The following is a 22,568-nucleotide window of genomic DNA, read 5'->3' as shown; positions in this document are numbered from 1 at the left end:
TACAGAGCAGATGTGAGCCAGAACAGATCGCTAGCCTGGGAGCTAGATCCTGTGTATACAGAGCAGATGTGAGTCAGAACAGATCTCTGGCCTGGGAGCTAGATCCTGTGTATACAGAGCAGAGGTGAGCCAGAACAGATCACTAGCCTGGGAGCTAGATCCTGTGTATACAGAGCAGATGTGAGCCAGAAAAGATCACTAACCTGGGAGCTAGATCCTGTGTATACAGAGCAGATGTGAGCCAGAACAGATCTCTGGCCTGGGAGCTAAATCCTGTGTATACAGAGCAGATGTGAGCCAGAACAGATCTCTGGCCTGGGAGCTAGATCCTGTGTATACAGAGCAGATGTGAGCCAGAACAGATCTCTGGCTTGGGAGCTAGATCCTGTGTATACAGAGCAGAGGTGAGCCAGAACAGATCACTAGCCTGGGAGCTAGATCCTGTGTATACAGAGCAGATGTGAGCCAGAACAGATCACTAGCCTGGGAGCTAGATCCTGTGTATACAGAGCAGATGTGAGCCAGAAAAGATCGCTAGCCTGGGAGCTAGATCCTGTGTATACAGAGCAGATGTGAGCCAGAACAGATCGCTAGCCTGGGAGCTAGATCCTGTGTATACAGAGCAGATGTGAGCCAGAACAGATCTCTGGCCTGGGAGCTAGATCCTGTGTATACAGAGCAGAGGTGAGCCAGAACAGATCACTAGCCTGGGAGCTAGATCCTGTGTATACAGAGCAGATGTGAGCCAGAAAAGATCACTAGCCTGGGAGCTAGATCCTGTGTATACAGAGCAGATGTGAGCCAGAACAGATCTCTGGCCTGGGAGCTAGATCCTGTGTATACAGAGCAGATGTGAGCCAGAACAGATCTCTGGCCTGGGAGCTAGATCCTGTGTATACAGAGCAGAGGTGAGCCAGAACAGATCACTAGCCTGGGAGCTAGATCCTGTGTATACAGAGCAGATGTGAGCCAGAACAGATCACTAGCCTGGGAGCTAGATCCTCTGTATACAGAGCAGATGTGAGCCAGAAAAGATCGCTAGCCTGGGAGCTAGATCCTGTGTATACAGAGCAGATGTGAGAACAGATCGCTAGCCTGGGAGCTAGATCCTGTGTATACAGAGCAGATGTGAGCGAGAACAGATCTGCTGCTCAGGGAGCTAGATCCTGTGTATACACAGAGCAGATGTGAGTGGGAGCTATATCTAGCTAGATCTAGGATCTAGCCTGGGAGCTAGATCCTGTGTATACAGAGCAGATGTGAGCCAGAACAGATCGCTAGCCTGGGAGCTAGATTCTGTGTATACAGAGCAGAGGTGAGCCAGAACAGATCTGCGGCTCGGGGAGCTAGATCATGTGTATGCATGGCTGAGGGTTTGAGGAAAGTGGTTAAGCTCAGGCTGCAGTCCTATCGCAAAAACCCACAGACTTTGTTTTCTTTTCTCAGAGCTTCCTCCTGGCTTTGTGAAACGCTATAAACTTGCCGATCCCCCTCTGAAGGTACGTTTCCATGCTCTCTCTGCGTGAGATCTTCCCGCCATAGAGATAATACTGAAGATTTCATTAATGTAAGCTGTTTTTATATTTTTTTTCCCCTTTTTTTTTTCTTTCTTTTTTTTCTTCAGGATTCCGATAAATGTGTTGTCGCCATCTCGAACTTACCTGAAACGCAGTACACCGTGGATGAAGTTTCTAATTTGGCCAAACCGTTCGGTGGTGTAAATGATATTCTCATTATCCCCACCCACCGAAAGGTGAGTAGAGCTGCATTGGTCTTCTAATGGTGCTCCTTTCTGCATGGAGTATGTAAAGATGTTATTAGCAAATGGTGAGGCATGTAGTGCTGGTTTCAGCTTAATCTAGTGCTATGATTTTTCCAGTACCTAATTCATATTCTGGGAATTAGTTCTTTAGGGATGTTAGACAGAGTGTGGGTTCCCATCAGTCCATATGCGAGATTGCAGAGGCGCTCTTTTGTGATTTCAGGCATACTTGGAGTTGGGCAGTAAAAACTCTGTGGATTCCATGATCAAGTTTTACAGCGTTTTCTCCACGCACCTCGGTGGGAACTTGCTGACTATAAGCTGTGCCCCGCGATACAAGGATTTGAAGGATCAGGTGAGCAGCTTCAGCCCACTAAGATTGCACCGATTATGTGAATAAAATGCTGACTGCCCCAGGTCTTCCCTCCCTATGGCACCATCTAATGACTCTTCCCTCTCTTTCCCCAGGATCTTATTTTTGCAGAACTTATAGAACAGGCTCCATACAAGGTAATCCAACCAGACAGTATTGTGACTATGGAACTGGCCTCAAGGATGGGCTATCACTAATTCTGCTAATTTGGCATTTGCGTGATTAACTGGGATGTCCCCGTCTTACACTTGGGTGATTATGCTGCACTCAGACAGCAGAGCGTTTTTGCTGCTATGGCGTTTGGAGGACAAAGTTACCGCAGTTCTCCCTTCATTTTGGGGAAACAAATTTTAGTCTGGTAAAATTTTAAGGGCCCGAGTCTGAGTTAGGAGCAGATCACAAAAAGGGGAGTAATTTGTTCCTGGAACGAACCATGTTGCAGCGCAAGGAGGTGCTGATGCATCTATATTTTGCATGCAAGGTAAATGCTGACTGCTTTTACATGCAGCCTACAAATGCTGGGTAACTTTGTTTTTATACTCCAACATGGACTTGAGCTGTGCCGTGCGATTTTACCAAGGTGCAAATGGCTCCCAATTGCTGCAACATGGTGTTTTTTTTTTTTTTGCCCGTCGGACTACAGCTGCAACCTCCCTTTTTATATCATTTCTAGTTTATCTTCTGTTACGTGTTTATGCATAACAGTATTCGTGAAACCATTTCCCTTTTCAGATCACCCCAACGATTTATGAGAAGTTCGTGTATCTCCATGATCTTCCTGAGAAGGAAGTGTCAGAGTACGATATCGCCTGCCTCGGAATTAGATTTGGAAAAGTGGAACACTACGTCCTTTTTAGTAATAAAAGAAAGGTAAGTAAAGGTGTCTGTGTATGGCACTTCCCTCACGGACTGTTACAGAGCAATAGAACGTATGTAGAATTATTACTGTCACCTGCCACTCCTAGTTAGAGGAGTGGATTGTGTACTCTGAGTGCAATTCTGATTTCCGTCTCGTAACAACAATTCTGCCCCCGGTGATTGGATTGATGGCACAGCGCCGTGTCCTGCTGCCAATGCTGAAGTGTGACCTTGCTGGCGTTATCTGCTACATGAACATGTTTTGTATGACTTCCATTTCTTGTTCTTTAATTGGCAGGCAATCCTTCACATGCAAAGCGCAAGGGCTGCTAAAGCCATGCACAGCTTCATGACCAAGTATCCGGGTAACATCGGGGGCGCTGTAGTGAGGTGCTCCGTCCCTTCCAAGACCAAGCTAGCCGAGGTCAGATCACCTGCCGCAGCATAAAGAGCATATATTATATGTGTTTTATATCCTCTTCGGAAGTGTGTAACTTTTGCTTTGTTTTATTATAGGATCAATATATAACTGTCCTGGAAGAAAAAGGAGAAGAAGAAAAAAAGAGGTAATTTATGGCTGTAAGGCAGACATGAGACATAGATAATCGCTTCTGCATGTGTTCTTTAATATCAATCGCTTTTTTCTCTGACGTCCTAGTGGATGCTGGGAACTCCGTAAGGACCATGGGGAATAGCAGCTCCGCAGGAGACTGGGCACAAAAGTAAAGCTTTAGGACTACCTGGTGTGCACTGGCTCCTCCCCCTATGACCCTCCTCCAAGCCTCAGTTAGATTTTCTCTTTCATCCACTAGGGGACACTGGAGTTCCATCTTAGACATTAGGGGTGTGAAGCTGTGAACCGGAGGTGTGGCACAATCTAAACAATTTGCATTGACTGCACAGCCGGCTCCTCCCCCTTCACGCCCCTCATGCCTCAGTTTTTGAAATTGTGCTCGAGGTGAAAGCACTCACAGGAGATAGCTCCTGACAAAAATTTATACTGCCAGGCTGCGTCAACCTAATAAAAGGGGGACAAAAGGCCTGAAGAGACAACAGAGACAAAGATCCCTACTGAAGGGATCGGCATCTCTTCTCGGGAGATCCTCTAAACAAAAGTGAGTACTGGTTAAAAAAATGGACCCTAGCATAGAAAGCCCTGCATGTTAGAAGCGCAGCTAAATCCCCTTTCTCTCCCTCATAAAACCGGAGTGATTCTCCGTTCTTCATTCAGGCCGGCTAGTATCGCGCGCCCAGCGGTTAGCCCCGAGCAGGGAGAGCTGGTCTCCATGACGACGTCGGGCGCCGCTGGGCTGCGCGCAGTGCATTCAGAGTCAGAGCCGCCAGCGGGTAAGCACGCGCCGCGCGAGGTAATAGACTCCCGGTGCGGCGCGTGTGTACATCAGACAACAGCCGCGCTGCCTGTAAGGAGAGGGGAGAAAATATATATATATATATATATATATATATATATATATATATATATATATATATATATATATATATATATATATATTAAACTTCAGTCCCGGGGCAGCGCTTTCCTCAGACAACTGCTAATCGCTCCCTTAACCTTTAGAAGCCCTGTTGGATCGCATAAAGGTAATGATCCTGGCTATATAGAGCAGTGGCGGCCATTTTATTTTTACATTTAGGTGCCATCCTGAGGAAAACTGTAATCCCTCCCCCACGTAGAGTATGAGTAGGGTTACAAAAGTTATATAAGACGCCCCCAGCTGGTGAGAAATTATATAAGTTAAAAGAGGATCTCCTGAAGAAAAAAAAAAAGTAATAATTATTTTATTTATATTTTCAAGGGACATCTGTTCAAAGATCCTGAGGAAAATAAGGGGAGTACGTGGACAACCCCATCACCGTAGCTGATTGACAGCTGGGTCTGTGAGGGCTGATAACCGGCTGGTGTTTTACTAACCGTATTAGTAATTTTTTATTTTTTTATTTTTTTTTTATGTGAAAAGTTAATTTTTCCATTTACATAGATATTAGACATACAGCCGGTTCTAAACACGTCACTCCCGTCATATACTACAAACTTTCTTTTCCTAAGTAAAGGGTGAAAGTTTTGTTTAAACTGTCAACTAAAAGGCTCATCATGTCTAAGGCAGCAACCAAGACATCTAAGTCATATTATGTGTGTACGAAGTGTAATAAGAAAAGCACGAGGATTGACAGTACAGGGGTGTGCGAATCCTGCATAGACAAGAGCGCACAGCCGGGGAGCAGTGCTCCATCACGGTCATGGGAGGATGTTCTTACGGACAGAAACTCCAAGGAGATGGCGGAATCACGCAAACAACAATCAGAGTGGGCTGCGGGATTCTCAAAGACAATGGAAGAGTTCCTCATTAGATTAACGCCGCCCGCACAACCAGATACGAATGTGCGCAAGGCAGTTAAAAGACCCCTTCCTGTGGTTCAGGTAATGGATGACGGAGGGCCTCCTTATGGACACAGAGGAAGGTGAGTTAATTGAACCTTACCCGGATGCTGATGCGACAGAAGAGGATTCAGCGATCTCAGGTAATGATTCCTTAATTGAAGCAGTTAAGGAAATACTGGAATTTAAGAGCGAGGAGGTTAAGGAACCTGAGGAATTCGATTTATCGAAGTCCAGAAACCATGTTCAGCAGTGTTTCCCATTCCTAAATCTCTCCAGAATCAAATGGAGGAAGCCTGGAAACAACCTGATAAACGCTTCCAATTCCCAAAACGGTTTCAGATAACGTATCCATTACCTAAGGGAGTGATGGATAGATGGGAAAACCCACCAGTAGTGGATGCTTCACTAGGTAGATTATGCAGCACAGAGACCTACCCTCATCTGTGCTTGGGTCAACAAGGCCATGGGAGCATGGGCTAGTCGTATTATACAAGCTATAGAAGAGGAAAATAGCTTGGAAGAGATTACTCATCTGGCGGAACACATTCGAGAATCAGCATCCTATTTATGTCAAGCATCTAAGGATACCAGTAGGATTGCTTCACGCATATCCGCATCGGCCATTTCAGCAAGGAGAATACTATGGCTTAGAGAATGGCAGGGAGATTCTGACACTAAGAAGGCAGTGGAGGCTATTCCCTTTGCGGGTGACACGCTTTTTGGTCCAGAATTGGATAAGTGGATTTCCCAAGCTACTGCTGGGAAGTCCACATTCCTGCCCACTCCTTATACAAGTACCACTCCACAGGTTAAGAGGGGTTATTCGGGACCAACGTTTAATTCCTTCAGATCTCAGTCCTTTCGAGGCCGAGGAAGAGGTTTTGGTGGACAGACACGTGGGGGCAGAAGTAGAGGTCGGTCACAGGCAACGTACAAGAAGCAGGATAAACCTGAGGAAAAAACAGTGGCATGACGGTCTCCCAGCTCACCTGGGGTCTCCCCTGGTGGGCGCACGACTGGAGAGGTTTCAGGACACATGGGCCAACACCTCCCCGGAGAACTGGATAAACAGCATAATCTCTCAGGGGTACAAGATGGATTTTCTGGAAAGACCTCACAGTCAATTTTTTACGACAGGCTTACCTCGGTGTCCTCAGAAGTCAAAAGCGTTACTTTCCGCAATTCAGAAATTGCTACAGTCGGAGGTTATTGTTCCAGTTCCTACCCCTCAGAGAGGAACAGGGTTTTATTCCAGTCTTTTTGTCGTGCCAAAACCAGACGGAACAGTCAGACCGATTCTAAATTTAAAAGTTTTAAACCAATTTATAAGAATTTACAAATTCAAGATGGAATCAATACAGTCGGTCATAGCAGGTCTAGAACACAAGGAGTTCATGATATCCATGGACCTAAAGGATGCGTACCTACATATCCCAATGTGGTCTCCCACCAAGCTTTACTTACGGTTCGCATTGGTGAAAGATCATTATCAATTCAGAGCTCTACCGTTCGGTCTATCTTCAGCCCCAAGGATCTTCACGAAGATCATGGTGGCGGAATTGAGAATAAGGGGAGTCACTATAATACCTTATCTAGACGATCTCCTGATCAAAGCCTCTTCTCAGGAGAAGCTGATACAAGATGCTCACACATATCACAAATTTCTGATTCAACACGGTTGGATTGTGAACTTCAAAAAATCCAACCTCATTCCATCACAACGGATTCAATTCCTAGGTCTTATACTGGACACAGTGAAATTGAAGATTTTTCTGCCAGAATCCAAGATTCAGGACATAAGAAAGTTGGTAACTCGGGTACTAGAGGCACAGACGGTGTCCCTGCATCTCTGTGTACAACTTCTAGGAAAGATGGTAGCGTCGTTCGAAGCTATCCAGTACGGAAGGCTTCACTCCCGACCCTTTCGAATGAATCTCATTGCTCAAGGAGCAGGTTCACACTGGCTACTTCATCGGAGAATCAAACTTCAACCACAGGTACGGGTCTCCTTAGCATGGTGGTTGATACACAAAAATCTAGCAACAGGGAAGAGATTCGGCATTTGGGACTGGAGGATTCTGACAACAGACGCCAGTCTCAGAGGTTGGGGAGCCGTCCTGGAGGAACATCAGTTTCAGGGAAGGTGGACGCCTCAAGAGAGCAGATTACCCATAAATATTCTCGAACTAAGAGCCGTTTACAACGCACTTCTGTTGGCCGAGAATCTGGTCATAGAGCAGTATGTACGGATACAGTCGGACAATGTCACGACGACGGCTTACATAAACCGTCAAGGGGGAACAAAGAGCAGGATGGCGTTGAAGGAATCAACAAAGATCCTGTTGTGGGCGGAAAGGCGAAACATCATACTCTCGGCAATATTCATTCCAGGAGTAGAGAACTGGGAAGCAGACTATCTCAGTCGACAAGATATGCATCCGGGAGAGTGGTGCCTTCATCCGCGGATTGTCAAGATGGTGGTGAGGAGATGGGGTCTTCCACAAATAGACCTTATGGCTTCGAGACAAAATCATCAGCTGCCCAGATATGTATCCAGGACAAGGGATACGGCAGCAGAAGGAGTAGATGCGTTGACGCTTCCTTGGGATTACGAAAGGGTGTACATATTTCCACCTTTCCCTCTCATACCAAGGATACTGAATCGGTTAAAACGAGAACGAGTGTGGGCGATTCTAATAGCACCAGATTGGCCACGCAGGAGTTGGTACTCGGATCTGCAGGGATTACTGTCAGAAGAACCGTGGAGGTTACCTCAAAGAGAGGACCTATTATCTCAAGGACCGTTTCTTCACCCAGATTTGAACAGACTGCGTTTGACGGCGTGGCTGTTGAAACCCGGATCTTAAGAAACAGAGGTATACCAAGATTGGCTATTCCTACGATGATTGCGGCTAGAAAGCCGGTTACTGCGGGGCATTATTACAGAATTTGGAAGAAATATATTGACTGGTGTCAGGAACGTGGATGGGATTCAAAATCCTTTCACTTATCTAGAATTTTGTTGTTCCTTCAAGCAGGCCTGTCATTAGGCCTGCGATTGGGATCTCTGAAGGTTCAGGTGTCGGCTCTTTCCATTCTTTTTCAACAAAGGTTGGCAGCTTTGCCAGAGGTTCAAACTTTTTTGCAAGGGGTACTACGGATACAACCCCCTTTTAGTAACCCCACGGCACCTTGGGACCTGAATTTGGTGTTAGATTTTTTAAGATCACCTTTGTTTGAACCGTTACTACGAACAGATTTAAAATATCTTTCTTAGAAGGTAACGTTGTTGCTAGCATTAGCCTCGGCTAGACGGGTCTCTGAGTTAGGAGCCTTGTCATGTAAAAGTCCCTTTTTGATTTTTCATGAGGATAGAGCGGAACTCCGCACAAGAGCAGAATTTCGTCCTAAGGTTGTATCGGGTTTTCATGTAAACCAACCCATTGTGGTCCCATCTTTCCAGAGTGTAACAGATGGGGATGTTTCATTGGATGTAGTACGGGCTTTAAAGGCGTACGTACAGGTTACATCGTCCTTTCGGAAGTCAGATCATTTATTCGTACTTTATGATGGGCCAAAGAAGGGTTGGCCAGCATCTAAGCAGTCCCTGTCTAGATGGATTAGATTGGCTATTAGGCAAGCGTATGTTTCCAGTGGTAAACAGGTTCCTTTACGGACAGGTGCGCATACCACTAGATCAGTGGGTGCCTCCTGGGCAGCTGCTAGAGGAGTCTCCACTACCCAACTTTGCAGAGCGGCGACGTGGTCCTCAGCCCACACGTTCGCTAAATTTTATAAGTTCGATACCTTTGCGTCTGAAGATGCTAACTTTGGACGGTTGGTTCTGCAGGCAACAGACAGCACTCCCTCCCGTGGAGATAACTTTGGGACGTCCCCTAATGTCTAAGATGGAACTCCAGTGTCCCCTAGTGGATGAAAGAGAAAAGAGGATTTTGGTACTTACCGATAAATCCATTTCTCTGAATCCTCTAGGGGACACTGGACGCCCGCCTCTGTGCTGTCAGTCCTGCGGTGTAAATAGGTTTTGCTTATACAGTTCGTACAAACAACGTTGGTTGTCTGATAAGGATGTTCTTAGTTGCTGTTGACAGGTTGCACGGTTCGGTTCCTTCGCCATAGGCTCTCATACGTGTCCTCATTTCTCGGTACAATTTCCAAAACTGAGGCATGAGGGGCGTGAAGGGGGAGGAGCCGGCTGTGCAGTTAATGCAAATTGTTTAGATTGTGCCACACCTCCGGTTTACAGCTTCACACCCCTAATGTCTAAGATGGAACTCCAGTGTCCCCTAGAGGATTCAGAGAAATGGATTTATCGGTAAGTACCAAAATCCTCTTTTTGTGCCCGAACGAGAAGGGTGCACACTAGGTGGCTCTCCTGAGCTGCTTAGTGAAAAGTTTAGTTTTAGGTTTTTTATTTTCAGTGAGACCTGCTGGCAACAGGCTCACTGCACCGAGGGACTACGGGGAGAAGAAGCGAACCTGCCTGCTTGCAGCCAGCTTGGGCTTCTTAGGCTACTGGACACCATTAGCTCCAGAGGGATCGAACACAGGCCCAGCCATGGAGTCCGGTCCCAGAGCCGCGCCGCCGGCCCCCTTACAGAGCCAGAAGCAAGAAGAGGTCCGGAAAATCGGCGGCAGAAGACATCCTGTCTTCACCAAGGTAGCGCACAGCACTGCAGCTGTGCGCCATTGCTCCTCAGCACACTTCACACTTCGGTCACTGAGGGTGCAGGGCGCTAGGGGGGGGGCGCCCTGAGCAGCAATAAAAACACCTTGGCTGGCGAAAATACATCACATATAGCCCCCAGGGCTATATGGATGAATTTTAACCCCTGCCAGAATTCATAAAAAAGCAGGAGAAAAGTCAGCGAAAAAGGGGCGGAGCCTATCTCCTCAGCACACTGGCGCCATTTTCCCTCACAGCTCCGTTGGAGGGAAGCTCCCTGGCTCTCCCCTGCAGTCACTACACTACAGAAAGGGTTAAAAAAGAGAGGGGGGCACTAATTAGGCGCAGTATTAACAATACAGCAGCTATAAGGGGAAAAACACTTATTTAAGGTTATCCCTGTATATATATATATAGCGCTCTGGTGTGTGCTGGCAAACTATCCCTCTGTCTCCCCAAAGGGCTAGTGGGGTCCTGTCCTCTATCAGAGCATTCCCTGTGTGTGTGCTGTGTGTCGGTACGTTTGTGTCGACATGTATGAGGAGGAAAATGATGTGGTGGCGGAGCAATTGCCTGTAATAGTGATGTCTCCCCCTGGGGGGGTCGACACCTGAGTGGATGAACTGTTGGAAGGAATTACGTGACAGTGTCAGCTCTTTACAAGACAGTTGATGACATGAGACAGCCGGCTACTCAGCTTGTGCCTGTCCAGACGTCTCATAGGCCGTCAGGGGCTCTAAAGCGCCCGTTACCTCAGATGGCAGATACAGACGTCGACACGGATACTGACTCCAGTGTCGACGGTGAAGAGACAAACGTGACTTCCAGTAGGGCCACACGTTACATGATTGAGGCAATGAAAAATGTTTTACAAATTTCTGATAATACCCTTTTTAGTGGTACTTGTATTATGTTCGGTGAGAAAAAACTACCTGTAGTTTTTCCTGAATCTGAGGAATTAAATGAAGTGTGTGATGAAGCGTGTGTTTCCCCCGATAAAAACTGATAATTTATAAAAAGTTATTGGCATTATATCCTTTCCCGACAGAGGTTAGGGTGCGTTGGGAAACACCCCCTAGGGTGGATAAAGCGCTCACACGCTTGTCAAAACATGGGGCTCTACCCTCTCCTGAGATGGCCGCCCTTAAGGATCCTGCTGATAGAAAGCAGGAGGGTATCCTAAAATGTATTTACACACATACTGGTGTTATACTGCGACCAGCAATCGCCTCAGCCTGGATGTGCAGTGCTGGGTTGGCGTGGTCGGTTTCCCTGACTGAAAATATTGATACCCTAGATAGGGACAGTATATTATTGCCTATAGAGCATTTAAAAGATGCATTTCTATATATGCGTGATGCACAGCGGGATATTTGCCGACTGGCATCAAGAGTAAGTGCGCTGTCCATTTCTGCCAAAAGAGGGTTATGGACACAACAGTGGTCAGGTGATGCAGATTCCAAACGGCATATGGAAGTATTGCCTTATAAAGGGGAGGAGTTATTTGGGGTCGGTCTTTCAGACCTGGTGGCCACGGCAACAGCTGGGAAATCCACGTTTTTACCCCAGGTCGTCTCTCAACATAAGAAGACGCCGTATTATCAGGCGCAGTCCTTTCGTTCCCATAAGGGCAAGCGGGCAAAAGGTTCCTCATTTCTGCCCCGTGACAGAGGGAGAGGAAAAAGGCTGCAGAAATCAGCCAGTTCCCAGGAACAGAAGCCCTCTCCCGCTTCTGCCAAGCCCTCAGCATGACGCTGGGGCTTTACAAGGGGACTCAGGCACGGTGGGGGCCCGTCTCAAGAATTTCAGCGCGCAGTGGGCTCACTCGCAAGTAGACCCCTGGATCCTTCAGGTGGTATCTCAGGGGTACAAATTGGAATTTGAGACGTCTCCCCCTCGCCGTTTCCTAAAGTCGGCTTTACCGACGTCTCCCTCCGACAGGGAGGCAGTTTTGGAAGCCATTCACAAGCTGTATTCCCAGCAGGTGATAATCAAGGTACCCCTCCTGCAACAGGGAAAGGGGTATTATTCCACACTGTTGTGGTACCGGAGCCGGACGGCTCGGTGAGACCGATTTTAAATCTAAAATCTTTGAACACTTACATACAGAGGTTCAAATTCAAGACTTACCTTCATGTACCAATTTACCCTTCTCACCAAGGGTACCTCCAGGTTTGTGGTACAGAACTGTCACTAACAGTTTCAGATGCTGCCGTTTGGATGGTCCACGGCACCCCGGGTCTTTACCAAGGTAATGGCCGAAATGATGATACTCCTTCGAAGGAAGGGAGTTTTAGTTATCCCTTACTTGAACGATCTCCTAATAAGGGTAAGATCCAGGGAACAGTTGGAGGTCGGTGTAGCACTATCTCAGGTAGTGTTGCGGCAGCACGGTTGGATTCTCAATATTCCAAAATCGCAGCTGATTCCGACGACTCGTCTTCTGTTCCTAGGGATGATCCTGGACACAGTCCAGAAAAAGGTGTTTCTCCCGGAGGAGAAAGCCAGGGAGTTATCCGAGCTAGTCAGGAACCTCCTAAAACCGAGCCAAGTCTCAGTGCATCAATGCACAAGGGTTCTGGAAAAAATGGTGGCTTCCTACGAAGCAATCCCATTTGGCAGATTCCACGCAAGAACTTTCCAGTGGGACCTGCTGGACAAATGGTCCGGGTCGCATCTTCAGATGCATCAGCGGATAACCCTGTCACCAAGGACAAGGGTGTCTCTCCTGTGGTGGTTGCAGAGTGCTCATCTTCTAGAGGGCCGCAGATTCGGCATTCAGGACTGGGTCCTGGTGACCATGGATGCCTGCCTGCGAGGCTGGGGAGCAGTCACACAGGGAAGGAATTTCCAGGGCTTATGGTCAAGCCTGGAGACATCACTTCACATAAATATCCTGGAGCTAAGGGCCATTTACAATGCTTTAAGCTTAGCAAGACCTCTGCTTCAAGGTCAGCCGGTGTTGATCCAGTCGGACAACATCACGGCAGTCGCCCACGTAAACAGACAGGGCGGCACAAGAAGCAGGAGGGCAATGGCAGAAGCTGCAAGGATTCTTCGCTGGGCGGAAAATCATGTGATAGCACTGTCAGCAGTATTCATTCCGGGAGTGGACAACTGGGAAGCAGACTTCCTCAGCAGGCACGACATCCACCCGGGAGAGTGGGGACTTCACCCAGAAGTCTTCCACATGATTATAAACCGTTGGGAAAAACCAAAGGTGGACATGATGGCGTCCCGCCTCAACAGAAAAACTCGACAGGTATTGCGCCAGGTCAAGGGACCCTCAGGCAATAGCTGTAGACGCTCTGGTAACACCATGGGTGTACCAGTCAGTGTGTGTGTTCCCTCCTCTGCCTCTCATACCCAAGGTACTGAGAATTATAAGACGGAGAGGAGTAAGCACTATATTTGTGGCTCCGGATTGGCCAAGAAGGACTTGGTACCCGGAACTTCAAGAGATGCTCACGGAGGATCCGTGGCCTCTACCTCTAAGAGGGGACCTGCTCCAGCAAGGACCCTGTCTGTTCCAAGACTTACCGCGGCTGCGTTTGACGGCATGGCGGTTGAACGCCGGATCCTGAAGGAAAAAGGCATTCCGGATGAAGTCATCCCTACCCTGCTCAAAGCCAGGAAGGATGTAACCGCAAAACATTATCACCGCATTTGGCGAAAATATGTGTCGTGGTGCGAGGCTTTAAGGCCCCGACGGAGGAATTTCAACTGGGTCGATTCCTACATTTCCTGCAAACAGGAGTGTCTATGGGCCTGAAATTGGGGTCCATTAAGGTTCAAATTTCGGCCCTGTCAATTTTCTTCCAGAAAAAACTAGCTTCAGTCCCTGAAGTTCAGACGTTGGTAAAAGGGGTACTGCATATACAGCCTCCTTTTGTGCCTCCAGTGGCACCTTGGGATCTCAATGTAGTTTTGGGGTTCCTAAAGTCACATTGGTTTGAACCACTTAAATCTGTGGAGTTAAAATATCTCACATGGAAAGTGGTCATGCTATTGGCCCTGGCCTCGGCCAGGCGCGGGTCAGAATTGGCGGCTTTATCCTGTAAAAGCCCTTATCTGATTTTCCATTCGGACAGGGCGGAATTGAGGACTCGTCCTCCGTTTCTCCCTAAGGTGGTTTCAGCGTTTCACCTGAACCAACCTATTGTGGTGCCTGCGGCTACTAGGGACTTGGAGGACTCCAAGTTGCTAGACGTTGTCAGGGCCCTGAAAATATGTTTCCAGGACGGCTGGAGTCAGAAAATCTGACTCGCTGTTTATCCTGTATGCACCCAGCAAGCTGGGTGCTCCTGCTTCTAAGCAGACTATTGCTCGTTGGATTTGTAGTACAATTCAGCTTGCACATTCTGTGGCAGGCCTGCCACAGCCATAAATCTGTAAATGCCCACTCCACAAGGAAGGTGGGCTCATCTTGGGCGGCTGCCCGAGGGGTCTCGGCTTTACAACTTTGCCGAGCAGCTACTTGGTCAGGAGCAAATACGTTTGCAAAATTCTACAAATTTGATACCCTGGCTGAGGAGGACCTGGAGTTCTCTCGTTCGGTGCTGCAGAGTCATCCGCACTCTCCCGCCCGTTTGGGAGCTTTGGTATAATCCCCATGGTCCTGACGGAGTTCCCAGCATCCACTAGGACGTCAGAGAAAATAAGATTTTACTCACCGGTAAATCTATTTCTCGTAGTCCGTAGTGGATGCTGGGCGCCCATCCCAAGTGCGGATTATCTGCAATACTTGTACATAGTTATTGTAAAATAATCGGGTTATTGTTGTAGTGAGCCATCTTTTCGAGAGGCTCCTCTGTTATCGTACTGTTAACTGGGTTCAGATCACAAGTTGTACGGTGTGATTGGTGTGGCTGGTATGAGTCTTACCCGGGATTCATAAATCCTTCCTTATTATGTACGCTCGTCCGGGCACAGTATCCTATCTGAGGCTTGGAGGAGGGTCATAGGGGGAGGAGCCAGTGCACACCAGTTAGTCCTAAAGCTTTCTTTAGATGTGCCCAGTCTCCTGCGGAGCCGCTATTCCCCATGGTCCTTACGGAGTTCCCAGCATCCACTACGGACTACGAGAAATAGATTTACCGGTGAGTAAAATCTTATTTGATTGATGGAGAGTAATAGCCAGTTTCCAGGTTCTGTAATAGATAAATAATATAGGGGGGCCTGGGTCTGTTTGGTTGGAAACAATTGTAAAACAGGTGGAATGGAAATTGGTTGGAAATTGTCTGTATGAAGCGCAGTAAAGAGAAAATTTGCTGGTTATACAGTCGTCAAACAAGTGAGACACTAAATACTTGTACAATGGATGAATAAAGAACAACGGGTGTTTGTTAGAGCTCTTGTCTGAAGGATGTGTATTACCGGTTCAGTGGAATGAATAGATTAATGCACAGTGTCACCCCTTACGTCTACTATAACCCACAGTAATTGGACTGATAGAGTAAACGTGATCTTCCCTTTACATGAGTCTTAACAGTCCATAAATGAAAGCACAAAGGTGCAAGTAGGGCAGGAGTTGTGAGAAAATGCAGAAACAGTCATGCATTGTGCTCATTGCATTGAGTATACGTGACGTAGGTATCCCCCTTGCTTTAATCTAGGACAGGCTGATGGTGTGCGCAAACGATGCGGAATAGCCAGAGCCCGGAATATAGGCAGGTGTAACTGCACACTACACAGCTTAGCCTTATTGGTGCCGTCCACAGTGAGTGGTCCAGCATGGCATGGCGTCTGCATAACTCGTTTCAGATTATCTCCATAACCTTTTTCAAGCACAGGTGCCATGCTCCCGGCAGATCTTGCTATTTAAGAGGTGTATCCGGAACACACGTGGCAGTCCATTTCCGGGTTTACCTCTTAAATAGCAAGCTCTGGTCTGAGCATGACACCCGCACTTGATAAATGAAGGGAGAACATGTTCTAATACCTTGTTCTTTGTTACCAAACAGCCCAAAGACTAAAGGCAAAGGCATTGATGAGACAGAAGTGGTGACTACCACTGAGGATGCCCCTCCGCAGATAACCGATAACAAGTCCGCCCCTCCGCAGATAACCGATAACAAGTCCGCTCCTCCGCAGATAACCGATAACAAGCCCGCTCCTCCGCAGATAACCGATGACAAGTCCGCTCCTCCGCAGATAACCGTTAACAAGTCCGCTCCTCCGCAGATAACCGTTAACAAGTCCGCTCCTCCGCAGATAACCGTTAACAAGTCCGCTCCTCCGCAGATAACCGATAACAAGTCTGCTCCTCCGCAGATAACCGTTAACAAGTCCGCTCCTCCGCAGATAACCGATAACAAGTCCGCTCCTCCGCAGATAACCGATAACAAGTCCGCCCCTCCGCAGATAACCGATAACAAGTCTGCCCCTGCTTCTAAGAAGGATACAGCGACGTCTCTGCCCACCTCGCCCATCAGTCAGACAGAGATGGAAATAGACGTGCCACACAAAAAGGCGGCTGCACCCAAACAACCAGACGACTTATCTCCTGCCAAAGTTGTTCCAGTGACAGTAGAGGAGACTCCAGAAGATGATGAGGACTATGAAGAGGAAGCAGCAGAGGCCCCTGAAGCTCCAGAGTCGTCATTCATCTATATCCAACCAGAACCAGTGCTCCAGTTTCAGGAACCTGATCCAGTGTCTCATCCTTTGATACCAGACGACTTAGAAGTCCTTGTGTCTGTTGAGTCAGATGAAGAAGAAGAAAGTCCACCTTTCCTAAACACAATCCCGGTAGTGCCCAGTGTCCGCGTGCAACAACCTTCAATAGTTCCGCCCCAAGAGACCAAGAAGCCAGATGGAGGCGATAAGGAGGGCTCTGCTAATAAAGACAAATATGCCAAAACAGAGGCTGGGCATAAACCAGAGAACAGTGTTACAGAACAGGCCAAAAACCGTGTCCCCGGGCTCCCTGAGTCCTCCCAAAAGGGAGAAGCCAAGCCTGTTGGAAAGGTGGCAAGCTCGGCAACCAAGGCAGCGGCTGAGGCCTGTAAAGAAACAGACAGTGTATCTGCGACAAGCGGCGCTTCGCTCACCAGGACTGCTAAATACAACCCACAGAAGGGAGATATCTCTGTCACACTCTCCATGGAGAGCCAGAAATCTGTTGTGAAAACAGACAGCAGAAAGAGGTATTCTGGACATGACAGCAGCAATTCAAAGTCAAATAGTAATCGGTCCAGCCCAACAGACAGTGCTTCCAGTAATTCTAAATCCAGGACAGCCAGTTCCCTGAAGAAAAATGGAGGAAAACATGTCTCCTCTCTGCAGGAAAGAGACTTGAAGTCCACGTCTAGGTCACGAGAAAGAGATGCAAGGACAAATACTAGGAAGGATGACCGATCAAAAGGAAATGTGAGTTTTATAATCTCCCTCGCTTGCATGTTTTTTTTTTTAAATGATTACGAAATGTGGTGTTATTCTGGAGAAAGAAGCTGCTATTAAGTGTATGGCCACTAGATGGTGGTGCAGAGCATTTCTATTCCAACACTGTAGTAGTGTTTTCTTTTTCATCCACTAGGGGTCACTGGAGTACTCTTGGGATATGGACGGGCTTCCGTAGGAACACAGCACTGAATATTTAAATTTAGTAACACTCCACCCCTCCATATCCCTGAGCACTTACTCAGTGTTTTTTCTGTGCTGAACGTGGCAACACATGCTTAGCTGAAGTCACGGTTTTGTTGAAGAAACTTTTATTTTTATTTTTTCTACTGTTTGACCACATCCCTGTCCCCCTTCCAAAAGGCAGGGTCAGGGATAGTGCAGCTGCTGATTGCAGCACGGGCGTGTCGGGCCTCTCTGAAAGAGCTCCCTCACAGCCCTCACATCCTCCTGCACTGGCTGGCCGGCGCTTACTGAAAAGCCCCGTCGGAGCCTCCGCACGTCTGCAGGAGTGAGGTATGTGAAACGGGGCGGTCAGCTCCCGCTGCCGCCCCGACGTGTGGAGACATAGTGCTGGGTGACGGCAAGGAGCGGCTCTCCCCTCTCAGCCTCCGGCATCTTCCCGCTCAGGCGCCCGCCCATTCCACCCCGCTCAGGCGGCCGCACGTACGTCCACAGACCTCCGTGCAGGCACCGCGGCTCTCTCCACTCAGGCGCCCGCACGTTCGTCACAGACCTCCGTGCAGGCGCAGCGGCTCTCCCCTCTCAGGCGCCCGCACGTTCGGCCACAGACCTCCGTGCAGGCGCAGCGGCTCTATCCACTCAGGCGCCCACACGTTCGGCCACAGACCTCCGTGCAGGCGCCGCGGCTCTCCCCGCTCAGGTACCCGCCCGTTAGGCCACAGCCTCCGGCCAGGCACCTCGGAACAGCAGCGCTACCTTGGTAGCTGACACGCTATATATAGGAGCCCACCGCTGGGACACACGTAGCGCTCTACGATACCCGCTGGGGGCCCACACGCTGCGCTGCCGCTGTAATAAGATAAACAGCCATTACAGGGGGGACATATCAGTGAAATACTGCAGCAGCAGAGGGATTGTTACAGTATAATCAGTGAATGCACTGTGATTATGTGTATAAGTATAGCAGGGCAGCCATTTTTAACAGCTTCCTGTGTCTTCCTCTGTGATTCCAGAACGTTCCTGTCCTACATCTCTTCTCCACCGGAGGCGCAGGGGTGTTCGTGGGAATTTGGGATCAAATTTCATAGTACTGGCCACGTGTATTGCACTGGGCCAGATATATATACAGAGCCACCTTATTGCTATTTTACTGAGTCGTGCAGGTGTCTGTGTTTTGTGTATTGTATTGTCTGTCGCCATAATGAGTAAGGCACCAGCAAAAACTAAAAAGCATATTTGCAAAGTATGTGGCAGTGTGTTACCGGTTGGATCTACCACATGTAACGTATGTTTTGTGGATTCCGTTCAGAATACCATTTCTGCTCCGGTTTTGCAACCAATTTCATCACCGGACCCTCCGTGGGGTATGTTAGTAAATGTACTGGAGAAATTTCAGACTGAAATGACCGCTGCTCGTCTGGAGCGAGAAACGCTAAGATCTGAGTCTAGGGTGAGACCGCCAGAACTACCGGAGGCGTCTCAGCCTTGCGTAGGGTCCAAATCCATTTTGGGCAAACGGGATAATTTTCATATGTCTTATGATTTTCCAGTGTCTGCTATGTTGCAGTCTGACGATTCCATCCCAGACCTCACGGAACACGATGAGGGGGAGGAGGGCGAAGTGGAGTCAGACGGCGAGGATGTTAACAGTTCCGGCATTGATGATCTCATCAGAGCGGTACGGCAGTCGCTAAGGTTTCCTGAAGCTGAGCAGCCTCTCACCAATGATCAGGTCATATTTACTAAACGACGGAAGACGCCAGTAAGTTTTCCTGTGTCGGATTCTCTAAATCAGATGTTAGTAGAATCCAGACAGAATCCAGATAAACGGTTTTCTATACCTCGCAGATTTAAGTCTAGTTATCCGTTTCCAGAATCGGTAACGGGTACATGGGAGAATCCACCAATAGTTGATTCTTCAGTGTCAAAGCTTACCAAGAAATTAACCATACCAGTGCCATCAGCTACTACGCTTAAAGATCCGTCAGATCGTAAGATAGAAACTATGCTTAAATCCATGTATGTAGCAGCAGGTGTGATGCTAAGACCTGGATTGGTTGGCATTTGGGTCACTAAGGCGCTCATAATATGGCTTACAGAACTCAAATCGGCTTTACATGACGAAAACCTGATAATTCAGGTGAATCAAATGATTGAGGCTGTAGAGTATCTCTGTACAGCGTCTACTGACGTCTGTCAGCTCACTTCTCGTATTTCATCTTCGCTAGTTACGGCACGAAGAGCACTCTACCTGCGTACTTATCAAGCGGAGGCAGAGGTCAAACGAAGTATAGAGGCGTTGCCTTACGATGGCAAGAAGTTGTTTGGTCCAGAATTGGACGCATGGATTAAGGAGGCTACGGGAGGTAAGTCTGTGTTCTTACCATTGCCTCCACCTGCGCCAAGAAGAAGGTACGCTGGACCTTCGTTCAAATCCTTTAGACCTCAGCCCTTTCGAGGACGTGGCAGAGGATCAGCCACGCCTGCTAGACGTGGTCGAGGACGTGGTTTCCATCAAACCAACACAACTCGCCAAGACGCTAAGGTTACCGACAAGCCAGTGGCATGACGGGTTACCAGCCCATCTCGGTTCTCCAATTGTGGGAGCACGCCTTCAGACGTTCCATGGGGCGTGGTTCCACACATCCGCGGAGGGCTGGATTCGCAATTTAGTGTTAAAAGGTTACAAAATAGAGTTCGACTGTCTGCCGCCTCTGCGGTTTTTCAAGACAGGATTGCCTCTGTCGGACGACAAGAGGAGAGTTTTGCAAATTGCCATTCAGTCCTTACTGGATTCGGCAGTGTTGATTCCGGTCCCTGTACACCAACAGGGTCAGGGTTATTATTCAAGCCTGTTTGTGGTCCCGAAGCCGGATGGCTCAGTCAGACCAATATTGAACTTAAAGGGCCTCAATCAGTACGTAACTTACTACAGATTCAAAATGGAGTCTCTACGGTCGGTGATTGCGGGGTTAGAGACCAAGGAATTTATGATTGCGCTAGACCTCAAGGATGCGTACTTACACATTCCAATTTGGCAGCCTCATCAGAAATTCTTACGATTTGCAATACGCCAGAACCATTACCAGTTTCAGGCTCTGCCGTTTGGCCTGTCATCAGCGCCTCGGGTATTCACCAAAGTAATGTCTGTGATGATAGCTCACCTCAGATCCCTGGGAGTGACGATAGTTCCGTATTTAGACGATCTGCTCATCAAAGCTCCGTCTCAACAGATACTTACCCAACATGCGCTGCTAACTTACAATGTATTGGTTCACCACGGTTGGATTGTCAATTTCAAGAAATCACATCTGATTCCGTCTCAACGCCTTCAGTTCCTAGGTATGATTCTCGATACGGTCAATCAAAGGATTTACCTACCACAACAGAAAGTACAAATGCTACGCCATCTAGTACAATTAGTACTCAAACCACGCACAGTGTCGGTACACTTGTGCATTCGCCTGTTAGGCACAATGGTGGCAGCTTTCGAGGCGCTTCAGTTCGGGAGATTTCACTCTCGTCCATTTCAGCTGAACGTGCTTGCCCAGTGGTCGGGCTCGCATCTGCAGATTCACCACAGAGTGAGGTTGTCACCAATAGCAAGAGTTTCTCTGCTATGGTGGCTCAAGGAACACAATTAACCGCAGGAAGACGGTTCGGAGTTTGCAATTGGATAATTCTAACTACGGACGCCAGTCTCAGAGGTTGGGGAGCGGTAATTCAAAATTGTCAGCTCCAGGGTCTCTGGGCGGATCACGAAAAATTGCTGTCAATAAATGTTCTAGAACTCCGCGCGATTTTCAATGCGCTACGACAAGCGGTGCACATGGTTCGCTCTCAGCCTGTCCAAGTGCAGTCGGACAATGCGACAGCGGTCGCATACATCAACAAACAAGGAGGAACGAGAAGCCGCATGGCAATGCGGGAAGTAGCTCGAATCCTCAATTGGGCAGAATACCACCAGGTGATATTGTCGGCCGTGTTCATTCCGGGAGTGGACAACTGGGAAGCGGATTATCTCAGTCGTCGGGATCTTCACCCAGGCGAATGGTCATTAAATCCAGAAGTGTTTCACATGTTGGTTCAGCGATGGGGTTATCCTCAGGTGGACCTGATGGCATCTCGACACAATCATCAAACGCCCCAGTATGTGTCCAGAACAAGAGATCCAAAGGCAGTCGCGGTGGATGCTCTCACTGTCGCGTGGCCGTACAGTCTGGTGTATCTGTTTCCACCGTTTCCGCTGCTCCCTCTGGTGCTAAAACGGATCAAAGGAGAGTCGCTCACAGTCATACTAGTGGCGCCTCATTGGCCTCGGAGAGCTTGGTTCTCGGATCTTCGAGGATTACTCGCAGACGATCCGTGGCCGCTCCCGATACGTCCAGACCTGTTACAACAGGGTCCTTTTCTTTACCCCGATTTAGCGCGGCTGCGTTTGACGGGGTGGCTGTTGAGACCGCCCTCTTAAAAAGAGAGGGCATTCCAGATTCAGTTATACCAACCATGTTACGAGCTAGGAAGCCGGTTACGGCAGCTCATTATTACAGAATATGGCGTGCCTATATAGGTTGGTGTGAAGCTCGGAAATTTCCGACATCAGCTTTCAAGTTATGCCGCCTTTTGTTGTTTCTACAATCAGGCTTAGATGGAGGTTTGCGTTTATCTACACTAAAGGTGCAGGTATCTGCTTTGTCAATTTACTTTCAAAGACGATTGGCTCTATTGCCGTCTATACGCACCTTTCTCCAAGGTGTAATCAGGGTACAGCCTCCTTTCATTCCACCTACAGCGCCATGGGACTTGAATCTGGTTTTGGAGTTCTTACAGTCTTCATATTTTGAACCCTTACAACAAGTGGATATAAAGTTTCTCACTTGGAAAACAATTTTTCTCTTAGCCTTAG

General features: G+C 48.1%; 1 protein-coding gene across 4 annotated transcripts in view; it reads left to right on the top strand.

Moving 5' to 3' along the window:
- ZNF638 (zinc finger protein 638) overlaps nt 1-22,568 on the top strand; it is a 350,552-nt gene that overhangs the window by 286,883 nt on the left and 41,101 nt on the right. For all 4 annotated transcript variants that reach the window (XM_063925292.1, XM_063925291.1, XM_063925294.1 and 1 more), the window contains exons 12-19: nt 1,447-1,499; nt 1,625-1,753; nt 1,986-2,117; nt 2,231-2,272; nt 2,868-3,005; nt 3,292-3,417; nt 3,510-3,559; nt 16,042-17,449. In XM_063925292.1, coding sequence (XP_063781362.1) covers nt 1,447-1,499; nt 1,625-1,753; nt 1,986-2,117; nt 2,231-2,272; nt 2,868-3,005; nt 3,292-3,417; nt 3,510-3,559; nt 16,042-17,449 — 2,078 coding nt within the window. The remainder of the gene's footprint in view (nt 1-1,446; nt 1,500-1,624; nt 1,754-1,985; nt 2,118-2,230; nt 2,273-2,867; nt 3,006-3,291; nt 3,418-3,509; nt 3,560-16,041; nt 17,450-22,568) is intronic.

This window comes from Pseudophryne corroboree, chromosome 1 (assembly GCF_028390025.1).
Source record: "Pseudophryne corroboree isolate aPseCor3 chromosome 1, aPseCor3.hap2, whole genome shotgun sequence".
NCBI classification, from domain to species: domain Eukaryota; kingdom Metazoa; phylum Chordata; class Amphibia; order Anura; family Myobatrachidae; genus Pseudophryne; species Pseudophryne corroboree.
This window is presented reverse-complemented; position numbering and strand designations above follow the sequence as displayed.